At 43.6% G+C, this 19,768-nt stretch overlaps 1 protein-coding gene across 1 annotated transcript in view; it reads left to right on the forward strand.

Annotated features, from left to right (window-relative positions):
• Positions 1–7,573: 7,573 nt before the first annotated feature.
• The window catches only part of tfpia (tissue factor pathway inhibitor a), a 43,130-nt gene continuing 30,935 nt past the window's right edge, over positions 7,574–19,768 (forward strand). The window contains exon 1 of the mRNA XM_035394732.1: positions 7,574–7,843. Within this exon, the coding sequence (XP_035250623.1) occupies positions 7,753–7,843 (91 nt within the window). The 5' untranslated portion in view covers positions 7,574–7,752. The remainder of the gene's footprint in view (positions 7,844–19,768) is intronic.

The following is a 19,768-nucleotide window of genomic DNA, read 5'->3' on the forward strand; positions in this document are numbered from 1 at the left end:
GAGAGGTGAGTGAGTGTGTGAGCGTGTGTTACAGATTCTGAGGACCCAGCAGAGCTCAGAGAGGTGAGTGAGTGTGTGAGAGTGTGTTACTGGTCCTGAGGACCCAGCAGAGAGGTGAGTGAGTGTGTGAGCATGTGTTACAGATTCTGAGGACCCAGCAGAGAGGTGAGTGTGTGTGTGAGTGTGTGTTACTGGTCCTGAGGACTCAGCAGAGAGGTGAGTGAGTGTGTGAGGGTGTGTTACTGGTCCTGAGGACCCAGCAGAGAGGTGAGTGAGTGTGTGAGCGTGTGTTACTGGTCCCGAGGACCCAGCAGAGAGGTGAGTGAGTGTGTGAGCGTGTGTTACTGGTCCTGAGGACCCAGCAGAGAGGGGAGTGAGTGTGTGAGGGCGTGCTACTGGTCCTGAGGACCCAGCAGAGAGGTGAGTGAGTGTGTGAGCGTGTGTTACTGGTCCTGAGGACCCAGCAGAGAGGTGAGTGAGTGTGTGAGGGCGTGTTACTGGTCCTGAGGACCCAGCAGAGCTCAGAGAGGTGAGTGAGTGTGTGAGCGTGTGTTACAGATTCTGAGGACCCAGCAGAGCTCAGAGGTGAGTGAGTATGTGAGTGTGTGAGCGTGTGTTACTGGTCCTGAGGACCCAGCAGAGAGGTGATCGAGTGTGTGAGCGTGTGTTGCAGATTCTGAGGACCCAGCAGAGAGGTGAGTGAGTGTGTGAGCGTGTGTTACAGATTCTGAGGACCCAGCAGAAAGGTGAGTGAGTGTGTGAGTGTGTGTTACTGGTCCTGAGGACCCAGCAGAGCTCAGAGAGGTGAGTGAGTGTGTGAGCGTGTGTTGCAATTTCTGAGGACCCAGCAGAGAGGTGAGTGAGTGTGTGAGCGTGTGTTACTGGTCCTGAGGACCCAGCAGAGCTCAGAGAGGTGAGTGAGTGTGTGAGCTTGTGTTACAGATTCTGAGGACCCAGCAGAGGTGAGTGAGTGTGTGAGCGTGTGAGCGTATGCATCACAGACACTGCGTCACACACACACTGCATCACACACACTGCGTCACACACAAACTGCATCACACACACACTGCGTCACACACAAACTGCATCACACACACACTGCGTCACACACACACTGCATAACAGACACTGCATCACACACACACACACTGCATCACACACACAATGCGTCACACACACTGCATCACACACACTCCATCACACACACTGCGTCACACACTCTGTGTCTAACACACACTGCGTCACACACACTGCGTCACACACACACTGCGTCACATACACTGCATCACACACACACACACTGCATCACACACACACTGCATCACACACACTCCATCACACACACTGCGTCACACACTCTGTGTCTAACACACACTGCGTCACACACACACTGCGTCACATACACTGCATCACACACACACACACTGCATCACACACACAATGCGTCACACACACTGCATCACACACACTCCATCACACACACTGCGTCACACACTCTGTGTCTAACACACACTGCGTCACACACACACTGCGTCACATACACTGCATCACACACACTGTGTCTAACACACACTGCGTCACACACACTGCATTACACACACACTGCGTCACACACACACTGCGTCACACACACACTGCGTCACACACACAATGCGTCACACACACTGCGTCACACATACACTGCATCACACACACTGCATCACACACACACTGCATCACACACACTGCATCACACACACACTGCGTCACACACACTGCGTCCCACGCATTGCATCACACACACACTCCATCACACACACACTGCGTCACACACACTGCATCACACACACTGCGTCACACACACACTGCATCACACACACTGCATCACACACACACTGCGTCACACACACTGTGTCACACACACACTGCGTCACACACACTGTGTTCAGGACCTGTGTGTCCAGCACACACACACTCTGTTGTAGGATATGTAGTGTTTAGATTTTGGCCTTGGAGAGGGAATCAGTGAATAAGAATGTGGCCTGGCCTCCCCGTCACAAGCATCAAAGCAAATGTGATTGGGGCAATATAAAATCCACTGATACCCTAATCTAGGCAGACAATCTATGGGTCTCACCCCCTCCGAAGAGTCAAACCAGATGACACAGGACACCATATCGGGGGTCAGAGACCCTACATGCCTAACATTTCCCTTTCACGTGTCCTCTTTAAGTTTGAATCCAATCTTTAGGTAGGACAGACCGTGTCATAAATTAGTCTGAACCCCCTTCCCTTCTATCTTACACCTTAACTCAGCATCACCCAATCAGGGCAAAACATCCACAAGCCATGCTGGGTAAGGTAGGAAAACAGGAAAAAGGTTGGTGTGTTGTGTTGGTGTCGGAGCCTTGAAGAATAAGTTTTCCTCTTTTTATTTTGGTGGTGGTTCCTAGGTTGTGTGCTTTTAGCCGGTTTCCTTGTGGCCCTTATACTGGAAGTGGGTGATACTTTGGCAAGGTCTGGCCGATCCGTTTCTCTCTCTCTCTCTCTCTCTCTCTCTCTCTTATCCGTCTCTCTCTCTCTATTTTCTGGTATTCTAGATTAGTTGTTTAATGTTGTTTTGCTGTATGTCTTCTGTTGTGTAATTTAGAAGTAGTGTGCCAGCATTCAATGAAGAATGTATGTTTTCAGTTCATTATAATTGACTGCTACTTATTCAATTCAATTATTTAATCTTAAAACCTGGTATAGAGCTTGTTTTGACTTATTGGTTGATTCCACCAGTGCACTGTACACTGACCTATCAATGAATTTGGTGTTTAATTGATCATTCTAATTTTAAACATAATTATTAAATTAAATCTAATAAAATATATTTTACATGTAGGTTAAGTGAGGGGTTCTAGCATGCAATATCACTTGGTTCAGTATTCTGAAGTGCTGAACATCTTAACAAGAACATTGATTGTTGGAACCGCTGGATTCAGAAGATAAACATATTCTTAATTAATCCTTGCTTGTCCGACACTGTGTTCAGGACCTGTGTGATTATCACACACACACTCTGTGTTCAGGACCTGTGTGCCCAGCACACACACTCTGTGTTCAGGATCTGTGTGTCCAGCACACACACACACACACACGCTGTGTTCAGGACCTGTGTGTCTATCACACACACGCTGTGTTCAGGACCTGTGTGATTATCACACACATGCTGTGTTCAGGACCTGTGTGATTATCACACACACATGCTGTGTTCAGTACCTGTGTGATTATCACACACACATGCTGTGTTCAGGACCTGTGTGATTATCACACACACACACGCTGTGTTCAGGACCTGTGTGTCTATCACACACACACTGTGTTCAGGACCTGTGTGTCTATCACACACACGCTGTGTTCAGGACCTGCAGTGCTGGTGTCTAACAGGTCTCTGCGTGTCCTCCAGCAGACTCCAGAACGGCGACGTGCGCTCAGTCAGAGAGCTCTGATGAGCGTGCCCAGATATGTGACTCACCTCACCCTGCTGCTCAGTGGCAGAAATGGGGAGATGGAGAGCTCTTTAAACTGGAGAGACACATCTGCGCATTCAGCCCACAGCACACAGGCCTCCATCCCTGATTATATAGGGCCTCTCGGTTCCTGAGTATCTCTGGCTCTAAAATAGCATTGGCTCCCGAGGCTTAGACTGTTCTTACCCAATAGCAGTAGCATAACAACAGTAACAGAAACCAATAACTAAAGATGGAGGTGCTGTAGAGCTAAGTCCTCTAAAGTAGCAAAGACCACAGCCCCACAGAGTTCATACAGCAATCAGAGACAGCACACTGCAGTCTCTCATTTACACAGGCTAGTAACAGCCATCAGAGACAGCACACTGCAGTCTCTCATTTACACAGGCTAGTAACAGCCATCAGAGACAGCGCACTGTAGTCTCTCATTTACACAGGCTAGTAACAGCCATCAGAGACAGCACACTGTAGTCTCTCATTTACACAGGCTAGTAACAGCCATCAGAGACAGCACACTGTAGTCTCTCTCATTTACACAGGCTAGTAACAGCCCCACAGAGTTCACACAGGCATCAGAGACAGCACACTGTAGTCTCTCATTTACACAGTCCTGTATAATTTGCTGCTTCTCTGCCTTTTATTCTAATAAAGCCTAATCTGTGCATAGCTTCACATTAAGCAATGTTATCAACTATCATAGAGAATTATCAACATGAGAACACAACTAAAGTTAAAAAGGAAGGGAAAAAAAGTCACTATGCATGTAATAGCAGTTGCTACAGACAGTTGCATATGATAATAATATATTGTCTTTCTTATGATTATTTCAGGTTCAAGGTTCAAAAATGTGAAAGAAATGCTTTTGTACTGTTCCATGGGTGTTTGAAGTGTTTGTGTTTCCACGTTTATCCATTAGACTACATTGCTTTGTTTGGTGTAGCCAACAGGAAACCAAAATGCTTTTTAGGCTAGATTAAGGTTTATTGACAATAGTAAAAAGATACATGCAGGCCTGCATTCATGCAGTCCTTATGTACAGTTAGGATTGTTCAGCATAACACACACTAATAAGTGGTTCTTTAGAGAAGGACAAGGGGAAGGGACAAGATGATGGATCAACAAGTCAGGCAAAACTAGTCAAAAATAATTTAACAAGCACGAATCCGCAATAGCTGCGACCGCACACGCGCATGCATCCATGTGTGCATGCATCCACGCACACACCCTCACACAAACATGTGACCTCTTCTTTGGCTCATGACCAACCTTTCCACAAAATCTTGCAAAACTGTGAATCCATTCGGGAGTTATGCGCCTTTTTGTGATAGGCCACGCCCATCGCCCCACCCCCTCTCGCTCAATCGACCTTGAAAGTTACTCAGCTCTGACCAATGTCCATGCCAAATGTCAGCCTCCTGGGGCGAAAACTGTGGCCACTACAGGGTGGGACACTTTTTGTGGACCAACCGACCAACCAACCGACCGACCAGCAGACAGAGCTATAGAGCTGCGGTCGTAGCTAAAAAATGGAAAAGGAAATAATAATAATAATAATAATAATAATAATAATAATACATAAATAAATAATAATAGTGATGGCTTCAATAAACCAAGAACTTTGGAGTTGCCTACCCATTTTCATAAAATGCTACAAGTATATTCGTAAACCATGAAGTAAAATCAGTTTTATATCTAAGAAAAAATATAATGCATACATATTTATCAGCAATCTTTATCAGAATATTTGAGTCAAATCACAAGCTAAACGACTTCAGTCTACAATATGTCACACCTTAAATGTGTTTGTGTGGGAACTGACCCGGGGGTGTTCAGGTTTTTACAGCATTTACACTCTTTTGTCAAGTTTAATTCTTCTGAACCTTATTTGATTGTACCATATCACACAGCTTGGCAGCCAGCAGAATATAAAAGATTACATTTACACATTTAAAAATAAACAAAAATGGCATCAACTCAATTGCTCGTAAATCTAGGCATTCAACATTACAGGCAGGACAAAAAGTGACAATATCGGTTGACTGTTGTCGCAAAATTAAAACACCACAATAGATGTACGATATTGGAGCACAACCACGATTTTAAGTTTTTAAGGATTTTTGATAATACAGGTTATGTTTTCAGCAGAAATATTTTGTGGTGGATTTAATGTTTTGGTGAGGGCTTCCCTCAAAAAAATTGAATATACAACAATATATCTTAAATATGTGAGCCTCTTGGAAATACAATAGTAATAATCAATACATTTATAGTCATTTTGTTTTAAATATTGCAGTGTCTGAAATAATAATATTTTGTACATTTGGCCATACATTGTGAAATGCCTGTTATTGACAGACATAATTTTTTTCCTGTCTGTATTAACCTATGATCAACCTAATAATGCGCAGATTTATCATATTATCTGTTATTTTTCACGACCAGCAAGTTCAGAATTATTGGGAGGAACTTTGATATTCCTCCCCTTGTCGCAATTCATATTTATTTAATTCTCATTATTTAAACAAATCTAATTCATTTTATTGATATCACCGGATATGTATCATAATTTTGAGAAAATATTCATTTGGTAATTTCAAAATCCCCACTAAACTAAAGGGTGATCCTGGCATGACAACCCAGAAACATCCTGAGTTACGTAACTTGTGATCACAATATAATGAAGAGATAATGTGGAATTCCTAAGCTTATAATAATAATAATAATAATAATAATAATAAAGGATGGCTTCAGAGGACTTCCATATTTTCTGATCCGGATAATACTGTAGCAATTTGTTTGAGAATATTGCAATAGCTATAATATTGCAGTAGCTTTTATTTAAGGGTAGGGAATGTGATGTCATATCATCTGTTATATTAGCCTACACATGGCATATCATATTTCACAGAATTACATATAGCTGAACTAGCAATATATAACGCAGTGCCTACACTTCAATATAATTAAATTAGAAACCCTTCTAGTGGAAATCAAATTCAAATGAAGGGCAGAAGAATAATTAAAGCAGAGCAGAAGTTTGTATGAGACCTGCACATTCCCTGCGCATTGCTTCTGTGGTATTCAGGCTTTTAGACGTTCCTAGACCTTGCTCTGTTCCATAATTCTAACAAGAAAAAAGTAATCTCTGATCTTTTCCAAGCTAGTTTTCTGAGCGCATTATTAAACACTGTGATAAGGGCTGACATCATCAGCTCATAAACCACAGCGCCCTGTGCGATATATCTGGAGTAGGAGGAAAGGTAGGTGTAGACTATAACGTAACTCCACTGAAATGTGTTGCTTCATATAACTGCAGTCTTTGCTAATACGCCAAAGGATCTACTGACAGAAACTTTTCTGTTCATGCAAAAAGCATGGGAGCTAATAGATAAACAGCTATATTTTAAACAGTCCAGTAGTCCTGCTTCATTTCTTATTTAAAAAAAGTTTAAATGAAATGAGCACTTTGATGGAAATTTTAGCTTGAGGCTGCAAACCGACTCAGTTGTGAATATTTGATATTACTGTGATGGATTATAGCACATACAGAGAAGCATTTGGAAAGCCACAGTACAACCAAAACTCAGACAGAATGAACTTCTTAAAAATGTGAAATGCCGAGTCTTTACCACATATAGAATGACTAAATGAATCACAACCTCAGTATACAATTATATATTAAAAAATAAATTGTGGTGAACAAAAACATGTAAATTACACATTACACCAGGAATTTCCTGAAAATTTTGGTTCAAAAATGCAACCTTTTTAAATGCATTGTTCCCTTCCCACTGCAGTGTAACATTTATTTCTTGTATGTATGTATGTGTGTATGTATGTAAGTACAGTGCCGTGAAAAAGTATTTGCCCCCTTCCTGACTTTCTCTGTTATTGCACATTTGTCACACGGAATGGTTTCAGATTTTTAGCCAAAATAATATTAGGAAAAGGGAACCTGAGTAAACACAAAAAACCGACCAAATGTTTTCCTGAATGTCTGCATTACGAAACAGGATATTACTAGGTTAATGAGTAAAATACCAGTGAGAGTTCATCATGATAAAGTTTATTTTGGAAAAGCCCTCTATTTTAAGGGCGCTGTCGCTGTCCTCACCGAATTGAATCGTAACACTACAAATGAGCTATTAACCGGAAGTGCGTGGGAACGTCTACCAGGGAATAAAGCCCTAGCATTCACAGAAAGTTCATTATATTTCAACACTTTGGTCCGACATACGTATTTCTTCTGGTTGCTGTGATGGCTGAAAAACTTAACGGGCTTTTTCTATGCAGCGGTATACTTCTGTATATCTCGCACTTATGTTCTTGCAACTTCGATGCAGAAGAAGGTAAGATGCATTTTCCATTTATCAAATGGTACAACTCGTTCGCTTGTGTTAGCTTGTTTAGTCCCACGTTAAGACGCGGGCTACGACTTGAGAAGTGCAGCCCTGTCATTAGATAGCCCTCTTAGTCACTTTTACTCCAAGCACATAGCCTACACAATTCGTAAATATTACAATCAGAAAAGAACTGTTTTGCACTCTAGAAAGCAAGGTCATCAAAGAAACGTTTTATTCACAGGAATTAATTAATCACTCAGCTACACTGATCGCGACAATTATTCTGACACGTTCGTTTACAATTATATCGACTGACTTTCGTATAGCCTAGTTGTTAAAGAGTATATGCAGGACGTCCTCATGTCAGCATTTAGGTTATGTAGTAACACATTCAGAAGTATTTAATGAATGCATATTAATTAATTCGGCTACCGAAATAATAATAATAATAATAATAATAATAAGGAAAGAAGTAGAGGAAAGAAGTTGGTAGTTGGTTTTACATTCGGTTAAGAACAGTAGAGGGTTCCTAGACAATAATACATTCCCCCAGCACTTGCCAATATGTACATACTTACAATATAAAGATTTTTTTATTTTATTTTTTTAAACGGAGCGGCCTGAATTCTCTGAAATGGCGTCACATACACTCGTACGCGCACACGTTGAGTAAATAATGCCAGTGCCATGAAATCTTATTACTACTGATCTTTTCTGTTTCCCACTTTTATTAGCTGCCATTACTGGGATGATGTTATTGTTGTTGAGGTTGTTGCTGTCGTTGTTAAGGAAATAAAACACAGTGCCTACATGGGTTAAACATGAGACACTCTCCTAAATTAACCTGTATCGCACTGGCTATTGAAGCTATTTATGTTGACTGCATACAATACCATATACACAGCAAGCATACACACTCGCACACAAAACTTTAACTGCTAATTTCATGGCACAGTTTTGGAAGTGATTCCATAATTTTAATGCCTGTCTTCATTGCGAAGCTGTAACTGTAATTTAAGGAAGGTAAATAAACCCATTAGATTTTCACGCATGATTTCCAGGTTTTACATTCTCACAGTTAACAGGTGCTTCGTTTGAACATGAGCTTATTAGTGCGATTTCGGAGTTCAGTTCTGTACATTCATGAAATTTCATGGGGTAGGAGTGAGGCTGTAAAATGTGTCCTGAAATGTTACTACTGCTACTTATGGTACGAATTGTGCATAATTCTGCAAATCTTGAGGGGTATGGGGGTGTAGATCCGTGAGCTTCTATGATGTGAGGATGCTGATGATTTACAACCTGCTTCTCTGTAGGACTGTTTAAAAGAGTGCAGAGTGAGGTGTTTTTAAACATTATAGTTTGTTTGCTGTCTTGTCACCATATTGTATGTGTACATAAAGTATCATTTCACATTAAGTTACATACCTTTCAGTGATCAGTCAATGGGATGGAATGGGATGGAAGTGACATCTCTGGTTAGCTAAAGTGTTGGATTCATTCTGTGGTTTCATAAGTACTCTGTATTGTTGTACACTCTTGGAAAATAGGGTTCTGAAAGGGTTCTTTGGCTCATAAGGGAACCCTTTTTAAGTTCTTTATGGAACCCTCTGTGGTAGGTGTGAAAAGTCTGAAAGTTCCCAGATTGAACCTTTTTTCCTGATGGAGAACCCTAGATAGGGTTCCTCTATGGTTTTTGGAACCCTTTTTTCGGAAAGTGTAGGTTTACTGGTATACCTATTCTTTGAAGATATAACATACGGAATGATTGGAAATTTGGCTAAAATTGTCATAACAATTTATTATTCACAGTGCAGGTTGTAAGTATTTGGACAGTGATGCAATTCTTGTTTTGGCATTTACATCTGTAACGATCCGTGTAGGAATTACAGCCATTTTTATACATAGTCTCCCCGTTTTAGGGGTCTAAATGTACTGTAGTTGGACAAATTGATATAATTTTAAATAAAGTAATCATATTTAGTACTTGGATGCAGATCCTTTGATTTAAGTGCCTGACGTCTGTGACCCATACACATCATCGGGGTATCTACCCTGTGATGCTCTGCCAGGCCTGTGCTGCAGCCATTTTCAGCTCCTGCCTGTTTCTGGGGGATTTTTGCCTTCAGTCTCGTCTTCAGAAAGTGAAGCACATGTTCTGTAGGATTCAGAACTGGAGATTGACTTGGCCAGTCAAGAACATTTTGCATATTACTGCCCTCAGTGTGCTATAGCCAGTTTACACTAATGAGAGACTGACTGCCCTCAGTGTGCTATAGCCAGTTTACACTAATGAGAGACTCACTGCCCTCAGTGTGCTGTAGCCAGTTTACACTAATGAGAGACTCACTGCCCTCAGTGTGCTATAGCCAGTTTACACTAATGAGAGACTCACTGCCCTCAGTGTGCTGTAGCCAGTTTACACTAATGAGAGACTCACTGCCCTCAGTGTGCTGTAGCCAGTTTACACTAATGAGAGACTCACTGCCCTCAGTGTGCTATAGCCGGTTTACACTAATGAGAGACTCACTGCCCTCAGTGTGCTGTAGCCAGTTTACACTAATGAGAGACTCACTGCCCTCAGTGTGCTGTAGCCAGTTTACACTAATGAGAGACTCACTGCCCTCAGTGTGCTATAGCCAGTTTACACTAATGAGAGACTCACTGCCCTCAGTGTGCTGTAGCCAGTTTACACTAATGAGAGACTCACTGCCCTCAGTGTGCTGTAGCCAGTTGATGCTGGGCCCCACATGCCTCTTGGAAATGGCCTCCTGTATTATTCCATTTTCATGTTTCCACCTCAGGTGTTGTTCTGCCACCTCGTGTGTCGGGTAGCTGGTGTCACTCAGCTAGTTTTAACTCGCTAGTGAAACTGCAGGATCTCCTGAAAATATCAGCCTCTCTCTAGATGACTGCACTATGGAAATCATGTGTGCTTTTTATGTAATAGACTGTCATGGGGTATACAGTATACAGTGCATACATTAGTGCAGTTTTCACTCTCACTGGTTTTATGGAGATAAAGAACATGTGACAGCAAGCCAGCTGAGCCAATGCATATGTTTCAATCAGTTTCATCACGATTCGGGTAGAAAACATGACTTATGCATCACCTGCAATCATATATCCTGTGTATTGATTGAGCAAGGTTGGAGCCTTTCATCTGTGCGAGCGAATTTTGTGAGCAGAGTGTGCATACAGTGAGCACCATAATTCATTGGACAGTGACACATTTTTTGTTATTTTGGTTCTGTACTCTAGCACTTTGAGTTTGAAAGGATACAATAACAATGAGGTTGAAGTGCAGACTGTCAGCTTTAATTTGAGGGTATTTTCATACATATCAGATGAACCGTTTATTTATATTCTATACCATTGCAAAATTGTTTTTAAATGGTTTTAAAATGTTTTAAATTATAAAAATTTATACTTTTGGACATATCACAAAAATGTTACTATCATGTTACTATGGAGGTCAGATACTGCGTGGGCAGGGTCGAGGGCGTACTCCTTGCGTTTTGAGTGACGGCTAGTGGGCGGACCGTCTGACGGTGAAGCCACACTATACTCTGTAGCCCTGCTGGTGTAGTCTTCTACGTATGGTAGACTTTGACACATCTACACCTGCGTCCAGGAGAGTGTTTTTGATCTGTTGGGCTGTCGTCAGGGGGGTTTTCTTCACCATAGAGAGTATTCTCCGGTCATCCACTACAGTGGTCTTCCTCGGTCTACCTGGTCTTTTGACATAATTGAGTTTACCAGTTGTTTTTTTTCTTGTTAATGATGAACCAAACTGTTGACTTGGGCATGCCCAGGGTTTTTGCAATGCTCCTGATTGACTGATTTGCATTTCTGAGCCTTATGACCGCCAGCCACACAGTGTGCATTTAGCCAGGTACACAGTGTGCATTTAGCCAAGTACACAGTGTGCATTTAGCCAGCCACACAGTGTGCATTTAGCCAAGTACACAGTGTGCATTTAGCCAAGTACACAGTGTGCATTTAGCCAGGTACACAGTGTGCATTTAGCCAAGTACACAGTGTGCATTTAGCCAGGTACACAGTGTGCATTTAGCCAGGTACACAGTGTGCATTTAGCCAAGTACACAGTGTGCATTTAGCCAGGTACACAGTGTGCATTTAGCCAGGTACACAGTGTGCATTTAGCCAGGTACACGGTGTGCATTTAGCCAGGTACACAGTGTGCATTTAGCCAGGTACACAGTGTGCATTTAGCCAGGTACACAGTGTGCATTTAGCCAGGTACACAGTGTGTATTTAGCCAAGTACACAGTGTGCATTTAGCCAAGTACACAGTGTGCATTTAGCCAGGTACACAGTGTGCATTTAGCCAGGTACACAGTGTGCATTTAGCCAAGTACACAGTGTGCATTTAGCCAGGTACACAGTGTGCATTTAGCCAAGTACACAGTGTGCATTTAGCCAAGTACACAGTGTGCATTTAGCCAGGTACACAGTGTGCATTTAGCCAGGTACACAGTGTGCATTTAGCCAAGTACACAGTGTGCATTTAGCCAGGTACACAGTGTGCATTTAGCCAAGTACACAGTGTGCATTTAGCCAGGTACACAGTGTGCATTTAGCCAAGTACACAGTGTGCATTTAGCCAGGTACACAGTGTGCATTTAGCCAGGTACACAGTGTGCATTTAGCCAAGTACACTATGTGCATTTCTGTCTGTTTTGTGCTCTGGAATTTGGGCACCAGTAGCTTATAACTAAAGCCGGGCACCCACCGCACGCGTATCGACCGCGAGCGCACTACGCGCGTAACTGAAGCGTAGTTGAAGTGCTGTTATTACAACGGCAGCGGGCGACGTCGTCTCCACCAGATGCGAACGCGTCGCGAACCGGCTGCGAAGCTCGACACAAGCGAACTGAAGCGTAGTTTTTCGCTTCTGTTCTATTTTTTCGGCTTGTCGCGCGTCACGATGGCCTGTTTATACACATAAATATGCTCTAAAATGCTAGGTATACATGCTCTGATTTATATTTCATCCTTATATTACTGGGGGTGTGTCCCTAGTTACCTAGATATTTTATAAGCAGCTAAAAAAATACAAGCCTTTTCGTTTTTGTATGGTCCTTGCAGAAAAAAAAAAAAAAACTGGAACCTGGGGAAAAGGCAAACTTAGTTTCGCTATCTTATTTTGCGGAGGGGGTGGGGTAAATTTGAAAATACACCACAGAAAGACGTAGCCTATTGAATGACGTAGAAGTGAATGCACCGAGCAGCGGTTTGTTAGCTCGAGTGTTGGAAGGTAGTTTTTAACCAACCATTGCTCAGCCTATTTGACTTCTCCGATGTCTTCGTTCGCCGTGCTTTCAAAAAGGGCTTGTTAATAAAAATCAGATAATCCACAGAGCATTAAAAAAATCTGATTAATTAGTGCTCTTGCCGATGAAAATGCACCTATTTTATAAATGAAGTTGTAAGCAAGCCTTTATTGCACCTGTACTTCAAAGCTTCCAGTGTTCATGGCGTTGTGGTGTTCATATCCCTTCAAGATTAAACTGTTACGCTATCTTTTTCATGATTATCTGATTTTACTAAATCTGATCCTATAAATGTTTTGACGTGAATGACAAGACAACACGGGAATTCCTAATGGTTGATTACGGATTATTTATTATTATTATGATCATTACATATTCTTCATGAAATTGGCACGCTTGTTAACCAAGCAAATAAATTAATACAGTTTGAGATTGATTATTATACAGGCTACGTTGCGATTTAAGCTTATGGTAATTCTTGAAAGCGTTTACTTTCTCACGTATTTACATGAGTTAACGAAATATTACCAAATTAACAAACTGTTTTCAGTAATATTTCGTTAACTCACCAAAGTATTCACTTAACCCATAATCAACAGTCGTGAACAAACGTGAAATACACGATGTAATCCCACTGCAGACTGCGAGATCTACTAGGAATATAGAGCTTTAAGCAAGCCTTTGCGCGACACAAACGGAACCAGTGGAGAAACGCTACGCGACGCGCCGTGCTGCTTCGCCGTGCTGCTTACGCGCCGCTTACGCTACGCGTGCGGTGGGTGCCCGGCGTAAGGTTCCAGTTTCTGCATGATTAGAGCACAGTGACCAAGGTGATATCTCATAATGCCTAAAATATGCTTTATGTAAGTGAAATGAAAAAAGGAAGGATATCACATATCAATAGTGTCATTTCCCTTCATCATATCCTAAGTTGTATTAGATGTTAGGTTCAAGTCCAGCACCTTCTTGGTAAGCGTTTCCAGTTAATGATTTGCTTGCTGATGTTCAACGTCACATAGACGATATGGGTTAAAGTCAAACCGGAGGTTATATATATCACATGGTTGTCATGACAACAGCTGGGTGTATTCTTGTAAAGGGTAATGGGTCATTTCCTGGTAATTTCATGAGGGGGGTTCGGATGAGTTTGCATCCCGATTGGCCAGATGCCTCCATGGCTAGTTTGTGGGGTAGGGGGCACTGTTAATGCAGTGGTAGCATTTGTTTTGGTTTAATCAGACACCACAAACTTAATAAAGTGAGAAATGGTTGTCAGCACTGAAAATGACTGCCAGGCTTGGCACACCACACAAACCAACTACTGGAGCACAGTAACACAGATAACAACAGTCCGTCGCAGAGGAATGAGGATTGCATGGTGTAGATGCCCAAAGCAGCTGTATGCGATCCTGTAGGATTCCTCTCTGTTCCCAGCCCCTGATGTGCTGCATGCTAACATGCTGGGTACTAATGAGCCATCCATGCATCAAATAAATTAATAAAAACAAATGGAAAAAACAGTCTGAAATGTGGTAGCATAGCTGCAGATCCACACCAGGGATGATCCAGAGCTCATAGTGTTTCTCCTTACATGCATGGCCAGAGAGAACATGATGCTGTGATGTTGAAGAAATACTATGTTTCCATAATTGTGGTCAACTTGGAGGTTTTGCAAAATGAAAAACATATGGCTTTATCTAATTCTGATAGCAAAAATCTTTTATTCTGTAAAATAAGGGTTTCTGAAAATTCTGCCATTGTGATTTACCTTTTTGTTTATCCTGTTTATATATATCAGAATATATAACCTCATATGACGTTTGTGTGTGTGTGTGCAGTTGTGATGCTGATTTTTAGATAACATTTCTATCTGAAATGAAAACAGTACTGGTTTTGCCCAAGTTTTGAGCTTGCAAAGTGAAAGTCTGTTTTGATGACTGTGGTTTAGACGACTGGTGACTGTGATGACAAATGATTTTACAAAAAATAAGAAATCTGTCACAGATATTTGGTATGGTACAGTGGACTTTGTAGTCAATCTTACTCGTTGTGTTGACTTTATTAGCCCCCTGCCATGAACTTGATATTTATTTATTTTATTTATCTGTGTATAAAGACTTTTTTCCTGTAGTATTTACTTGGTATCCTTTGACAATGGTGGTATTATGTACAAACCTCAGTGCTTTACTCAGAGTAAAGTTTTCCTATTTTCAAGCGTGACAATGCACTTGTACTTGGAAATTGCTTGATTCTGACCCGACCCCCTAATTTTAATTGAAGAAGAAAACAATGTTAACATAAAGAGTTATACACTGCGCTCTGAATTGTTCTGAATGTGTGGCCACAATAAGCCTTTTCTTTTTGTTAATTCAAAAATAACAAGAAAAAAATCAGAACCCTCCGGCCAAGTGGAATTGTTTGGCGTGCGGCATTTTAATGAGCTTTTTGTAGCAGGAGTGTTGACTCTGGTCGCGGAAGCACACCCACACTGGCGGAGAGGCTCTGTGAGTCAATGTGCTGGACACTGTGAGAATGTTCTCTTCATTAAGACCATAATGAAAAACCAAATGACTTCATTATTCACACTGAAACATTGTTAAACTTAATCCCTTCTGCATGTAAGTATTGAATTGGCAGATTCAGTACCTTCAATCCCTTCACTTACCCATAGGTATACCCTAGCTATTGGTTGTACAGTAGTTCTATTTTTTGGCCCAAAGCTTTTAGACCTGCCTGATTGCATTAGTCAATAAGCAGCGTTAACCATAATTATAGTAATTTTTTGCTGTGCTACGTATCCTCCGTACATGAAAAAGGGGCACATTGGGCAATTTTCATAAATGTTTTAGAAAAGGTCATTTAAAAATACACTGTTCAATCTGACTCACTGAAATATTAATGCATGGGGACTTCACTTTGCGTGTCGCTATATGATGAAATGTGTTGACTTGGCAAAGTTCAAAGAATGCTAAGATAGACTGTTCCCTCCTCCCAAGTGTGTGCAACAGGGAACAGCACGTCTTCCAGGGAAAATTTTATTAATTTTAGCACATATTGAAAACAAAATGCATCAGTGGTTAGTATGATTTTGGAGAATTTATCCTGATCTGTTAATCGCTCATTTAATTCAAGTCATTCTAGATAAATAATGTGCTGCACTTTGTGGTAGGGGACTGAGATTTAAAAATCATAAAAAATTCTCACAGCTCAAGGAGTTGTTGGAACACAGAACAGCACTAAATCTGCCTCTCACCCCAGTACAGAAAGACTTCATTTATCGATTACGGTAATAAAAAAGCTCATTTATTGTAAGTGGATTTGTAACAAGGCTTATATAGCAGATATATCCAAGTGTCACACAGAAGAGAAATTGGTATTAATTTCCTGTCATGCATCTTTTAATAGGGACCTTGAATGGATGGTCCTTAGGAGGCATGAGTTTCATTGAACAGAAACCCAGTACAAACGTGAGCGCAGGTGTGGGAAACATGGAAATTACACCCAAATTACGATGGCAAATAAAAACAAGACAAAGGGACTGTGGGGTACATTACATTACAGGCATTTAGCAGACGCTCTTATCCAGAGCAACTTACACAACTTTTTACATAGCATTTACATTGCATCCATTTATACAGCTGTATAGGCTATATACTGAAGCAATGCAGGTTTAGTACCTTGCTCAAGGGTACAATGGCAGTGTCCTTGCAGGGACTCGAACCTGCAACCTTTCGGTTACAAGACCAACTCCTTACCCATTATACTACACTGCCACCCAGCCACTGTCCAGCCCCCCATTTACAGCAGATGGGAGCAGTGAACTGGTGGAAGAGAAGGGGCTGAGTGAATCATTTCATGCATCATTCATGCCGCTATACAAATTGCTCTATTGCAAATGGTTGTTGGGATGAAAGCATTCTGCTTTACCAGTACTTGTAAGAAAGGCCAATAGGATGCTGCGATGTATGGCAGCTAGTGTTGAGTTTAATAAAAGGAGATTGTATTGTATTGTGTGTTATGCAATGCCTTTGTCAGGTTGAACGATGGCGTGCAGGTTTGGGCTCCTTACTACAAGAATTATGTAGAAGCTCTTGGAAAAAGTACAGAGAAGGGCAACTAAATTAGTCCCTGGTGTGAAATGAAAGTTAAGTGGAGATGTGTAAGAATCTCTTCGGGCTTTGCAGAAGGAGAATGAGCGGGTTTTGAAAAGTCATTAAAAATATTTCACACTGAGTTATGTCAGCAGAACTACAAGATTCGGTTGAAAATTAGGTTCAGGTTAATTCTACTCTGAGATCAGGAGGTACAAATACATGAAGCAGCTTCGGCGGCACGGTGGTGCAGTGGGTAGCACTGTCACCTCACAGCAAGAAGGTCCTGGGTTCGAATCTCAGCTTGGGGCCTTTCTGTGTGGATTTTGCATGTTCTCCCTGTGTCCGCGTGGGTTTCCTCCAGGTATGTTGTGTTGTGGATGGGCTGAATGGCCTGTTGTCCTCATTACTTATTCTTATGTTCTTATGTTATATTCTTATGCTCTAGATGGGCTGAATGCCCAGTTCTCCTCATTATGTTCTTATGCTCTAGATGAGCTGAATGGCCTGTTCTCCTCATTATGTTCTTATGCTCTAGATGGGCTGAATGGCCTGTTCTCCTCATTATGTTCTTATGCTCTAGATGAGCTGAATGGCCTGTTCTCCTCATTATGTTCTTATGCTCTAGATGGGCTGAATGGCCTGTTCTCCTCATTATGTTCTTATGCTCTAGATGAGCTGAATGGCCTGTTCTCCTCATTATGTTCTTATGCTCTAGATGGGCTGAATGGCCTGTTCTCCTCATTATGTTCTTATGCTCTAGATGGGCTGAATGGCCTGTTCTCCTCATTATGTTCTTATGCTCTAGATGGGCTGAATGCCCAGTTCTCCTCATTATGTTCTTATGCTCTAGATGGGCTGAATGCCCAGTTCTCCTCATTATGTTATTATGCTCTAGATGGGCTGAATGGCCTGTGCTGCCCATCAGGTTTGGCTGTGTTTGAATGCTGCAGCACTACCTGGTTAGTGTGGCTGGCGGGGGCTCAGTGTGGCTGAAAGTGGTTTCTGTGTAGACCCTTAGTCTGTAAACTCTGCGTGCCGCGTGTCAGAGGGAGTAACAGGCCTCTTCTCCGTGTTCATGGGGGAGCAGCGCTTGGTGTTCAGCCTGTTCATCTGCAGCCTGTCTGACGGGCCTCACATTATCACGTCCAGCCAGCCGACGGGAGGATGGCGCCCGCGCCACCCACGCTGCCCACGCCTCCCTCTTCCCGCCCACACCATCCCTCTCCCCCTCCCTTGAGCCACCCCCTCCCCCCTCGCTCCAACCCTTCCCCCCCCTTCCCCCTCATGCCACCCCTCTCCTCCCCCCTTCCCCCTCGCTCCAACCCTCTCCCCCCTTCCCCCTCGTGCCATCCCTCTCCCCCCCTCCCCCCCCCTTCCCGCCACGCTGCCCACGCCTCCCTCTTCCCGCCCACACCATCCCTCTCCCCCCCCTTGAGCCACCCCCTCCCCCCTCGCTCCAACCCTTCCCCCCCCTTCCCCCTCGTGCCACCCCTCTCCTCCCCCCTTCTCCCTCGCTCCAACCCTTCCCCCCCCTTCCCCCTCGTGCCACCCCTCTCCTCCCCCCTTCTCCCTCGCTCCAACCCTCTCCCCCCCCTTCCCCCTCGTACCATCTCTCTCCCCCCCCTCCCCCCCCCCTCGTGCCACCCCTCTCCTCCCCCCTTCTCCCTCGCTCCAACCCTCTCCCCCCCCTTCCCCCTCGTACCATCTCTCTCCCCCCCCCTCCCCCCCCCTCGTGCCACCCCTCTCCTCCCCCCTTCTCCCTCGCTCCAACCCTCTCCCCCCCCTTCCCCCTCGTACCATCTCTCTCCCCCCCCCTCCCCCCCCCCTCGTGCCACCCCTCTCCTCCCCCCTTCTCCCTCGCTCCAACCCTCTCCCCCCCCTTCCCCCTCGTACCATCTCTCTCCCCCCCCCCCCCCCCCCCCCTCGTGCCACCCCTCTCCTCCCCCCTTCTCCCTCGCTCCAACCCTCTCCCCCCCCTTCCCCCTCGTACCATCTCTCTCCCCCCCCTCCCCCCCCCCCTCGTGCCACCCCTCTCCTCCCCCCTTCTCCCTCGCTCCAACCCTCTCCCCCCCCTTCCCCCTCGTACCATCTCTCTCCCCCCCCCTCCCCCCCCCCCTCGTGCCACCCCTCTCCTCCCCCCTTCTCCCTCGCTCCAACCCTCTCCCCCCCCTTCCCCCTCGTACCATCTCTCTCCCCCCCCCTCCCCCCCCCCTCGTGCTACCCCTGGGACAGTGTGGCTGACTAAAGTGCTCCTGTGGAGTGCTCCCGTGGAGTGCTCCTGCTCCGTGTTAATATCCATTCCCCGCGTGACCGGGGTGCCGCTTTCTCCCCGTGCGCTGCGTTTATGGAGGAAATTCTCATTTCAGCTTGGCATTTCCAAAGATGCAGAGCTCCACAAACTCCTTTATCACTCCTGCTATCACTCCTTTCTGTGAGTCACTTCAAATGCCTAAGATCTCACACATCCCAGTTTTACACTTTTTTTCTTACAATAAAATTTGGTGAAATAAATTAATCAATTAAATGTTCATATTGTATTT

Source organism: Anguilla anguilla, chromosome 15, assembly GCF_013347855.1.
Source record: "Anguilla anguilla isolate fAngAng1 chromosome 15, fAngAng1.pri, whole genome shotgun sequence".
NCBI classification, from domain to species: Eukaryota; Metazoa; Chordata; class Actinopteri; order Anguilliformes; family Anguillidae; genus Anguilla; species Anguilla anguilla.